General features: G+C 46.2%; 1 protein-coding gene across 1 annotated transcript in view; it reads left to right on the top strand.

Moving 5' to 3' along the window:
* Positions 1-10,161, top strand: part of LOC124620013 (protein CBFA2T3-like) — a 194,950-nt gene extending 184,789 nt beyond the window's left edge. The window contains exons 4-5 of the mRNA XM_047146679.1: positions 4,837-4,988; positions 9,984-10,161. Of these exons, the coding sequence (XP_047002635.1) occupies positions 4,837-4,988; positions 9,984-10,161 (330 nt within the window). The remainder of the gene's footprint in view (positions 1-4,836; positions 4,989-9,983) is intronic.
* The last annotated feature ends 2,170 nt before the right edge of the window (positions 10,162-12,331 follow it).

Raw genomic sequence — 12,331 nt, forward strand, 5'->3', positions numbered from 1 at the left:
CTTTCTTCCAGGAGGGCTAGTTCTGCTAGGTTCGCAGGAGAACTTCTGTGAAGTTTGGAGGGTAGGAGACGAGATACTGGCATAAGTGAAGCTGTGAGGACGGGGCGTGAGTCGTGCTTGGGTAGCTCAGATGGTAGAGCACTTTCCCGCGTAAGGCAAAGGTCCCGAGTTAGAGTCTCGGTCCTGCACATAGTTTTAATCTGCCAGGAAGTTTCTCAATAGTGTTTCTCGAAAAGAACATCGCCTTTTCTCCAGTGATTCACATCTGAGTTCCCAAAGCGTCTCCATAACACTTACGACTTTTTCAAAACCTACCGGTAACAAATCTAGCAGCCCACCTCTGAATTTCAAATGGCTCTGAGCACTATGGGACTTAACATCTGAGGTCATCAGTCCCCTAGAACTTAGAACTACTTAAACCTAACTAACCTAAGGACAACACACACATCCATGCCTGAAGCAGGATTCGAACCTGCGACCGTAGCGTTCCCGCGGTTCCAGACTGTAGCGCCTAGAACCGCTCGGCCACTCCGGCCGGCAATGTTTTATTCTAACGTGTTCAGTGCGACTAGGCATCATTGCAGGTTGTTTACGAATAGTGCGCACTTCGTATTAGCATTCAGACACGTGAAATGAAAGAGCTAACAAAGTTCCAAAGAGGACAGATTGTGGGGGCACGATTACCTGGAGCATCAGTTACCAAGACAGCCAACTTATTGAAAGTTTCAAGAACAACTGTTTCAATAGTCATGACAGTTTACACAAAACATGGAAACGCATCATCGTGTGAAGGTAATAATGGGCGCAAATCAAAACTAAATGACAGAGATCGTCGTACGCTAACACGAACTGGGTCAAAGGAACACAAAACTACGGCGGCTAAAGTTACTGCAGAGCCGAGAACTCCACAAAGCGAATATTCATGGACGAGCTGCTGTACGGAAACCGTTAGTGACGGCAACCATCGCAAAGAAGCGTAAAACATGGTGTCAGGAGCATAAATCACGTCATATGGTCCGACGAGTCAACGTTTTCGTTATTTCCAACATGGGATAGCGTTTATGTCTCAAAAACGCTAAAAGAAGCCTACAATCCTGATTGCCTGATTCCAACGGTTAAGTATGGAGTTGAAGTGTCGTAGTGTGGGCAGCCATTTCATGGTATTCTGATGGCCCCATCATTACTCTCAAAAGCCGTGTTACAGCCATTGATTATGTGAAAATTTAAGTCATCAGGTGCACCCCATCATTCAAATGTTGTTCACCAATAATGATGCCACATTTCAGGACGATAATGCACCCATTCACACAGCCAGGACAGTACAGTCGTGATATGAGGAGCATGCAGTTGAACTGCAGTCTTCCCTCACCAGCACAGTCCCCGAACTTGAACATTATCGAACCCTGTAACCTCCCCACAAAAATTTTAAAATGACAATATTTAATAGAAATGGAGCCAAGAAGCAATATAGTCCCAACAGAAATATTTAAATAAAAAATATAATAATAAATGGGAGCCAAACGTAATCTCCCTAGCAATTAAACTTAATGACAATAAAAGTGAGAATCGCAATCTGACCCATGGTGTAAGCTGTCACGAAAATAATGAAAAACAATTCGATGCTAATGAGACTTCAGTGACAATGTAAACTCAATTAAACCGAAATACCGGTCTTTGGCCCTGTGCAAAAAAAATCAGAATTAAATTCTTACCTCATTGAAACTGCTTGTCAAATTTCTGCTCTTATTGTTGCGCACGGCTTGGAGGAACTGCATTGCAAATAATATTTTTTTTTTTAATTTAACTGAAACTTTTCTTTAAGGGAAATGAAGGAAATCGTAATTAAATGATTTTTTTTTTTTGTAAAATTGCTTTGAAATCAAAATTATTATTGGGGCACTTGTTGAAAATTAATTACAATAAACAAACTTTACATTATCTGATGATTACCTTAATTAACAATATACCTCATTCAGCATCTTGACCAGAATGCCATGTCGACGCTCGCCGACTCCTCACACACAACTGCACTCGGCTGCTACTACCGACATACTGTACTGCACGACGACTACTAACGTACTGCTGGACGCAACTGAACTGAGCTACTGCTATCGACAGACTGTACTGCACGACGACTACTAGCGTACTGCTCGCAACACTCGCGCGGTCAAGCGCAGACTAACCACGATAAAAGGCTCTCTGGTCAAAGATTTTATCATGCCTCACCATCGCTGCTACGTTACATACGTGTTTCAACCCTTGTGGGCGGTATTGGAGCGCAGACTCCGCAGCATTCCGCCTCCCTCGTCACTACAGAAGAGGTTCTGATCGAAGAGTGGCATATTCCACTCGAGGCTATACAATCATTCAAATGGTTCAAATGGCTCTGAGCACTATGGAACTTAACATCGGAGCTCATCAGTCCCCTAGACTTAGAACTACTGAAAGACGTGCACTTCACTCACCATTCAGTGCTCGTATTTCATATTTCTAATCCCAGCATTCTGGTATTCGGCAATATAACAATTCAGGTAATATTAATAATTTCTATGGGTTACCTGATTTATTTGACAATTTTTACAGCTGATCTGTGAGAGGAGCTTGGCGCTAGAAATTTTCTTTATTTATGGGCGAGGGCAGCAGTTATCTAGCAGCCATGATGGCTTCCCGTTTCCCAGCCCTTTTCCGATCGCCAGGGTAGCACGTGGTGGTGTTTGAAAGTTCAGTAATGGCCAAAGTTTCTCCTGTTCTCAGTTCCCCAACCTGCCTTACCAACCTTGTAAACGCTATTTCTGCTCAATTTTAACGTCACGAGGTCGCCTCCCTGTGAAATTCCGGCCCTATGATTGGCCAGTTCAGGTGCGCGCCCGTTTCTCGCGGGCAGGCGCCAACCGCCCTCCGCGGGTGAATAGTGGACAAAGGGGCAGTAGGGCAGTTCTAGTGTGACCGTGCCGGAGACCGGAGGTGCCGCTTCCAGGAGATGAAGTTCGGTAAGCATGAGCGCCGACGTGCACTGTAGATTCGCATCCTGTGGCCCAGAGGGAACCTGATAGGTCATTGTGAATAGTTTCGCGTCTTGCGGGTTTTATTGCTTTAGTACGGGAGGCTACCTCGCGATTCACGCACAGTAGCATCTTCTTAGTCTTTGGCTAATTCCTGGTGGTGGTCGTTGCATGCCTGTACCCCCTTCCTTTAGGAAATTAGACCCCATTTAGTAATACGGCGATCATTACTAAAATTCCTTTCCTCCTGCTATCGTGGCGTGTTATGAACGTACGTTAGGGCAGGCTGCTGAACTCGAATCTTCCCCCCACCCCCATTTGGTTGTATTATTGTTCGATCCTCAACTGTTAAATAAATGAGTCCGTAAATCTTACATTCTCTCTCTCTCTTTACGTGAACTCACCCCTAGTGTAACAGAATAATGCGGAACTATAACGGTTGCTATAAGGTCGTGCAGGTCTCGCGCCACTAACGATAGTATAAAGATTCCATATCGCGCGCCTGGCACGACCATTGCACGCATGGCACCGATAACAGTAGTAATCATGTTTAACTATTCCCCATTGATAAACTGGGAAGCGTTCACGGCTCAGAGTGAGTACGTGAGCACTAAATCCACTTTGTGTGGTGGAAGTAGTGGCCTCCGTTTTGCCTTGCTGGTTTAGACAAAAAATATCAAAAATCACAGCCCCTACAGCAAGGGATAGTGACATGTAAAATAAGAATGAGCCACCGCTTTTACACTACTTAAACCTAACTAACCTGAGGCAGGATTCGAACCAGCGACCATAGCGGTCGCGCGGTTCCAGACTGAAACGCCTAGAACCGCTCGGCTACAGGGGCCGGCATACAATCATTATATGCTAGTATTATTACGGGGAAATGGGGGTCCAACGACTTATTAATATCTTCTGGTAAACCTTGCGGGATGTAAGGTCGTGGTCCATGAAACTCTTCAGCTCCTAACGTTTCGTCCAGTGCTTCGCTGGACACCTTCAGAGGGGTGTTTCTCCTCCGGTGAGTCTTGCCGACTGACGGGTCGGACGTCTGAGAGCGACTTATGTATCGTAGAAAGTGGGCGTGACCACAACAACAAAAAGAAGCGTAAATACACGGTTAAAAGAACACAGAAGTCTTTGCCGATTAGGAAAAACAGATAAATCGGCTGTAGCAGAACACGCTTTTCAGCCAGGAAATCATCAAGTGAAGTTTTCCGAAACAAAAATTTTATCTACGACGACGAACTATTACCCACGACTTGGAAGAGAAGCAATTGAAATATATAAACATAGGGATAATTTTAATCGGAAAGAAGAGACCATGAAACTTAGTGATATTTGGACAGTAGCACTACAGAATTGCTAGACAGTTTTATCCGTGACAAGGTTACGATCGATAGTTAAGTTTTATCTCTGACAAAGGTTATCTCTGCATATCACGTGTAACTCTGGTCACGCCCACTTTCTACGATACATAAGTCGCTCTCAGAAGTCCGACCCGTCAGTCGGCAAGACTCACCGGAGGAGAAACACCCCTCTGAAGATGTCCAGCGAAGCACTGGACGAAACGTTAGGAGCTGAAGAGTTTCATGGACCACGACCTTACATCCCGCAAGGTTTACCAGAAGATATTTCATCCGGTCGTGAAAGCCTTCATACTATGACTTATTAATAATTCATTCCCAAGTAAGTACAGGTGTCCACATTATTTTGCTTATCCCCAATATGGGTGTCCGAATACAAGCGATGAGGCAGTGTGTAGCACTGGCTTTGAGTGCGACGAGCCGCTTCCTCGGTAGTCTGTGTGACGGGTGTGTGGTTCTTTGTGTGGCAGGCGCCCCTGCAGTACCTGCGCCAGCACGAACACGTGGTGCTGGACCCCGCCTTCTCGCCCTCCGAGCCCTCCGAGATCTTCCACTCTGAGGACCACGCCCAGCAGCAGCAGCAGCAGCAGCCGCACCCCATGAAGAGGCGGCCGTCTGACAGGTAAGGCTCCACACACTTTCCTAAACCAGCTGCACCTTCCGCTTTTTATTCCAATAAACCAAAATTTACCTGCAAAACTGTTTTCCTAAACCAGCTGCACCTTCCGCTTTTTATTCCAATAAACCAAAATTTACTTGCAAAACTGTATTTTCATTTTATTTTGATATTTGTCTCACGTATGTACAATCCAATATTGTCTCATCTTCACGTATTAATCGACCAAAATATTATTGCACCTGGGAGTGAAGGCACGTCTATTGGCTTATCGTGAGTTTTTATGGCGATATTTCACGAGAACCACTGATTGACTTCATAGTTCACTCACAGCCGTGTTGAATTCATACACAGTGTGATGCACACCCCACAGTCACCACTATATTCTGTGCCGTCACCGCGTGTTTCCAAGAACGGCCATGGCCAGCCGAGTGCAACAATACTGTATTGTGGTTCGGTAATACCGGGTGGCTATAATTAAAGTGCAGCTGCTCAACGGAGGTCCAGTGTGGACTGTAATTATCATACGGAAGCCAACTCCACAGATACGCTAATGCATTAATGCGGAACCCATCTAAGCTGGAAAAAAAAACCATAGTTCCAATTTTGACCACTAGGGCAAATCAGCCACTGTACAGCATCTCATTGACATCTCCTCTGCTCATACTGAACAAGTTGTGTGTATGTGAGTATGGTTAATAATAAAATCAGCATTATACCTTTCTCTCTTGTTTGACCTCATCTGCCCACGTCCTATTCATAACCCATTACATATAAAAAGATTTCTGTATGTCTTTCTTGCATTCACAGCTGCGCATTTCCACCTGGTGGCCAAAATTGGAACTAATTTTTTTCTAGCTTTGATTCCAAAAGGAACTATTGTGCACAGCGACTGTAGATTAATTAAAAGAAAGATAGGAACACATCAATCAGTCACAATTCCATTGGTTTTTAATTATTCTTACATATCCAGATTTCAGCAGTAAATAGCCATTTTCAGTGCATTTGAGTGAGTTACTGTTCAACAAACTTGCAGCAGTACATGTCACCATAAAACTTTACTGGTATACAGACTGAAGGAAAGTTGCAACTGATTACTGTGTTTCTATCTTTCCTTAATTTTTTTCCAGTGTAAACCAGTTCCCCATTAACACATTAGAATATGTACCAAGTTTCCGCTGCCACACGATAATTACATACCCCACTGGACCTCCGTGAGTAGCTGCAATTTCATTCTAACCAGCCGATACCTTTTACCCGTGTTTCAAGGATCAAATGCCCAAAGTGCTGTAAGTGTCCTTAAGTCCTGTCAGCTCGATTGTACGTACAGGAGATAAACATAAAAAATAAATTAAAAACACATCTGCAAGTAAATTGCCTTTCATTCGAATAAATAAATAAATAACCGACGAAAATCGTGTGGGTATTCGATATGTAGCCGACTCTACGAAAAGCCAACTAATTTGTCTCCACTGTCATGGTGAACGTAATGAAGAGAGCCATCTGTTCTGTAGAGGCTGTTGTTGGATATAAACACACTCACTGACACAGTGTTACAATGTATAGTGTCAACGAAGGTCCGAACAGTTGCAACAGGTTCTCTCAAAGAAGTTTTGTGTAGTAAAAGCGTCCGCAGCTCGTGGTCGTGCGGTAGCGTTCTCGCTTCCCGCGCACGAGTTCCCGGGTTCGATTCCCGGCGGGGTCAGGGATTTTCTCTGCCTCGTGATGACTGGGTGTTGTGTGCTGTCCTTAGGTTAGTTAGGTTTAAGTAGTTCTACGTTCTAGGGGACTGATGACCATAGCTGTTAAGTCCCATAGTGCTCAGAGCCATTTGAACCATTTGTAGTAAAAGGCAGACAGTGTGTATTCATTAGAGGCGAAGGTATCTTCAGGTGTGACCTAAGGAATTGTGATAGGACCACTCTTGTTGTACATATACACAAATGAGCTGACGGATAGGGTGAGAAACAATACAGTTAAAGGCTACCCGGCCATTGACCTTCTGTGCGAATGTGCACGCTTTGCCTTAACTCTTACGGGAATCGTCAGCTTAGTCTGGCGCGAGTAAAGAGTGAATGGGCAAATATCTATTAGGAACACTACGAATGTAAGTTGTGGACAGTTGGGAATGTGGGTCTCCCGGGAAGCGGGCAAGGGATAAGTCCCTGCAGTCGCACTATCCTCTGTGCCCTCGGTAGCTCAGATGGTTAGAGTGTCTGCCATGTAAGCAGGAGATCCCATATCAACAACACCTGTCTGTAGCTAAGGGTTTCGATTTAATTACCATTTCGATCTAGAACCGTTTGCTGATGACACTGTAGTGTACAGGAAAGTGCTGTGTCCAAGTTAATGTACGAAGATAAGATGATTTTGACAGAATTTCTATTTGGCAGCTTACTCTTCTTGTAGAAAAATTTAAGTTAATGAAGATGAATATGAAAAACAACCCTGTGTTAAATAACGCTTAGACTGTTACTAATGGAGAGTGAAATGAGACATCAGGACGACAGTAGATTTGTTCAATTGATTTCTTTATTCTGGCCCTCGGCCGTAGCACATCAGGAACATCTTAGTGGAGGCGTCCAGTTGCCGCGGGACGGTGTGGCCGTGCGGTTAAAGGCGCTTCAGTCTGGAACCGCGTGGCCGCTACGGTCGCAGGTTCGAATCCTGCCTTGGGCATGGATGTGTGTGATGTTCAAATGGTTCAAATGGCTCTGAGCACTATGGGATTTAACATCTATGGTCATCAGTCCCCTAGAACTTAGAACTAATTAAACCTAACTAACCAAAGGACATCACACAACACCCAGTCATCACGAGGCAGAGAAAATCCCTGACCCCGCCAGGAATCGAACCCGGGAACCCGGGCGTGGGAAGCGAGAACGCTACCGCACGACCACGAGCTGCGGACGATGTGTGTGATGTCCTTAGGTTAGTTAGGTTTAATTAGTTCTAAGTTCTAGGGGACTGATGACCACAGATGTTAAGTCCCATAATGCTCAGAGCCATTTGAACCATCCAGTTGCCTCTCGTGTGAAACAATAGACGGCCAGCATTACTGACAGCACAAACAGCGGGGCAGAGCATGACGTCACCGAATGCCGTTGCCAGTGATGTCTCCGGCTGTGGCAGTGACGACAGCACGGCGCAGCTGACGATGTCCGTGAGTTTCCTCCAGCGAGCGAGCGGCTCCCCCATGACATGCCGTCTCTTGCAGTCGAACATCAGACCACGTACTGCATTCCGGGATGTCGCTCCGGGTGTCACAGGCTCACGGTGTAGGCTGTGATACTGAGACGAGAATGATTTAGCACCTGAATGGCTGAGTACTTGCACACTCCAGATTATGTTCGTTTAGGGCAAAAGGCACCTACTCCAAACAGTTCCATGGTTCCGTCCTTACGCTAGCGAATTGCTGAATCAACAGTTGGTGTACCGCGCCCAACTGGCTCCGCTTTGCAACACCAGTCGGCCGTGTTTTGGAGACCCAGCGGGGGCTGGCTCTGTTGCAACTCAATTCTGGTCTGGCGTATTTTTTTGACTGGGTACAGTCTATACGCTACACTTGTAATGTTTGAATGTAGTATTACCGGTGTGGTGCTTGACACAGTCAGGACCATTAAATATGTGGGAGTAACGTTGCAGGACGATACGAAATGTAATGAGTACATAAGGACAGGGGTAGGAAAGGCAAATGGTTGACTTTTGTTTGGGAAAGTTTTAGGAAAGTGTAGCTGATATACAAAAGAAACTGCCTGTAGGACAATTGAGTGACACATTCTTGAGCACTGCTCGAATGTTTGGAATATGCACTACGTCGGATTAAAGGAGGATATCGAACCACTTCAGAGGCAGGTTGTTAAATTTGTTACTGGTAGGTTCGAACAACACAGGTATTATGGAGATACTTCGGGAATTCGAATGAGAATCCCTGGAGTGAATGTGGCTTTCTTTTTGAGGAACATTAATGAGGGAATTTAGAGAACCTGGTTTTGAAGCTGACATTTATCTGTGGAAGAATTCGAAAGGTCCTGTGTGTGGAACCCCGGTACAAGACGTACGGCGACTTTGTGGCCTTATTACGGAATGCTGTGAAACAATACGCAATATTTCAAGGCTACATTAGCACATCAGGGATTAATGCGAAGACGGGATGATGCATGTGTCCTTGCTAATGGAGGGAATTTTGGACATTTCATTTAGGACAGTGTTTCATACTATGCTGACACGTTCTTTTTCTGTGTGTTTCCAACGATTAATGCGTTGAAGAATTTTAGAAAATAGCACTAACATGGAAATGATGTGGGTCCGGACACATATCCATACGACATTTCTTTTTCTTGCTTTACGTGTGAGGAATGTTTCCTGGAAGTTTGGCCATACCCTTTTTTGTTACATAATGTGTATATAGTTTTACGTATTCACTGTAAAACAGGATTGATGACGTCACTGTTGAACAATTAGAAAAGTATCAGAACTAAAATCGAACCCTGAGGGAGAACAGCTACTAAATATCTCCATTGCAACATTGTATTCCAGACGTGGCGCACAATCGTCGTCGTTCGGAACCATTGTACCGCAAACGGAGAAATATATAGGTTGCTAATTTTGGCAAGTAAAATGTCGAGGTCATAGTACAAAGACAGTCTTTGCGTTATCTTGCTCACTTTTTTTCCACTAGTGGACAACAGAGGAGGAAGAATTTTGACATTTTATTTCATATACAGTGTCCATTAGTGTTATCAGTCCTGCATCAACAGCTTGTGCCGTAATCAAAATTCTTCGACCGGAAAAAAAAACAGAATGTGCCAGCGACTGGCCGCCTCGGTGAGTGACGCCATACAATGAGAAAATAAATATGTGCGGTCAAAAGAAACGTACTTGGAACACCGAGCGATCAAAACGCTGTCCGTCCCGCGTTTTTGCAGCGCTGCGAGACAGTTTTTGATAAACAGCGCGGAGTAAATGGCAGGCAGCGCGTTTGGACGTTGCTCGTGACAGGCGCCCGGGGTCCGATCAGCGTAGCGGCCCGGCAGCGGTGCCTGTCACTGCCTGCCCGCGCTGCGTCAGCAGTCAGCAGTCAGCGCTGCAGCCCGCCGCGGGCCTGTGTCAGCACCGCTCGCCCGCTGCCTGCGTCTGTCAGTGCTACCTGCGCGAGGTGTGCGCCGCGCGCCACTGACGCGCATTTTAATTTACAATTTTCATTATAAAACTTCGCTGCGGCAGCGCGTACAGGCGTAATTAAAATGTTTTTAATGTTGTGTCAATTACGCGGAGCACAAAGGCGCTGTGGTGCGTCGCTCTGGACGGGGCAAAGTTAACGTCCAGATGTTATGAAGTTGCCACTGCGTTGGCGCGTGACATTTCGGTGTATCTACTGCTGTCGGGAGAAACAGACGGAATGCTTGCTGACGCGATTTAATTCCAAGAGATGCTGTGAAGTAGCGCGATGTGAAGTCGTCAACTGTGCTATTCTTCTCTTTCAGAAATTAGAGGTGGGGGACCGTGTAACATATCATTTCCTAGCTGCCCATGAATGTCCCCGATTCGGTATTGTAATTACCTGGGCCAGTAGCCAGTTACACTGGAGGGAAGGGGGGGGGGGGGGGCAAGAGTCATGTGAATTTTTTAACGCAGTGACTTATTCAAGCGCTTGGCAAGGCCATAGAATCTGTCCAGACCAGTCCTCGCCACAATGGAAGAGAGAGAATTAAATTATTTCTTTAATCTGATTACAGATTCGAACTCCATATAAACACATCAAAAAAAGTTTTGCATCACCCCGGTTCCCAGAACTCCTGAAGATAGACGTTGACTGTGGATATTTATCACAGACACAGTCCCTTTGACTCTTCAGAGATGTCACTAAACCCGCCCATGTGCGGCTGATCCCGGCGGAGGTTCGAGTCCTCTCTCGGGCATGGGTGTGTGTGTTTGTCAAAATGGTTCAAATGGCTCTGAGCACTATGGGACTTAACGTCTGAGGTCATCAGTCCCCTAGAACTTAGAACTACTTACACCTAACTAACCTAACGACATCACACACATCCATGCCCAAGGCAGGATTCGAACCTGCGACCATAGCGGTCGTGCGGTTCCAGACTGAAGCGCCTAGAACTGCTCGGCCACTCCGGCCGGCTAGGATAATTTAGGTGAAGTAGTGTGTAAGCTTAGGGACTGATGACCTTAGCAGTTAAGTCCCATAAGATTTCACACAAATTTAGAGACCCGCCCAAAGATGTAAACAACTATGCATGAGCAGCGCCTATTAGACGGAGGGGTCCGACAGCCGATCAGTTCTAGTCATTCCACCAGGAAGGTGATACACGGCTCGTGCTGTCTGTAGTTCATCCATGCTTAGACGGTCGGTACGGCGGTTCGATCGCGTCCGCATTGTCACTTTGTGCCAGGAAGTGCTGTCAACAAGGGAAGTGTCCAGGCGTCTTGGAGTGAACCAAAACGATGTTGTTCGGACATGGAGAAGGTACAGAGAGACAGGAATTGTCGATGACATACCTCGCTCAGGCCGCCCAATGGCTATCAATGCAGTGCATGACCGCTACCTCCAGATTATGGCTCGGAGGAACCCTGACAGCAAAGCCACCATGTTGAATAATGCTTTTCGTGCAGCCACAGGACGTCGTGTTACGACTCAAACTGTGCGGAATAGGCTGCACGATGTGGAACTTCACTCCCGACGTCCATGGTCAGGTCCATCTTTGCAACCAAACCACGCAGCGCGGCACAGATCGGCCCAACAACATGCCGAATGGACCGCTCAGGATTGGCATCACGTTCTCTTCACCGATGAGTGTCGCATATGCCTTCAACCACACAATCGTCGGGCATGTGTTTGGAGGCAACCCGGTCAGGCTGAACGCCTTAGACACACCGACCAGCGAGTGTAGCAAGGTGGAGGTTCCCTGCTGGTTTGAGGTGGCATTATGCGGTGCCGATTTACACTGCTAGTGGTCATGGAAAGCGCCGTAACGGCCGTACGACACGTAAATGCCATTCTCCGACCGATAGTGCAACTATATCGGCAGCATATTGTAGAGGCATTCGTCTACATGGACGACAATTCGCGCCGCCATCGTGCACATCTTGTGAATGACTTTCTTCAGGATAACGACATCACTGGACTAGAGTGGCCAGCATGTTCACCAGACATGAACCCTATCGAACACGCCTGGGATAGATTGAAAAGGGCTGTTTATGGACGACGTGACCCACCAACCACTCTGAGGGCTCTACGCCGAATCGCGTTTGAGGAGTGGAACAATCTGGACCAACAGTGCCTTGATGAACTTGTGGACAGTATGCCACGACGAAGATGACGTTCTACTGGG

Source organism: Schistocerca americana, chromosome 6 (genome assembly GCF_021461395.2).
Source record: "Schistocerca americana isolate TAMUIC-IGC-003095 chromosome 6, iqSchAmer2.1, whole genome shotgun sequence".
Lineage (NCBI taxonomy): Eukaryota > Metazoa > Arthropoda > Insecta > Orthoptera > Acrididae > Schistocerca > Schistocerca americana.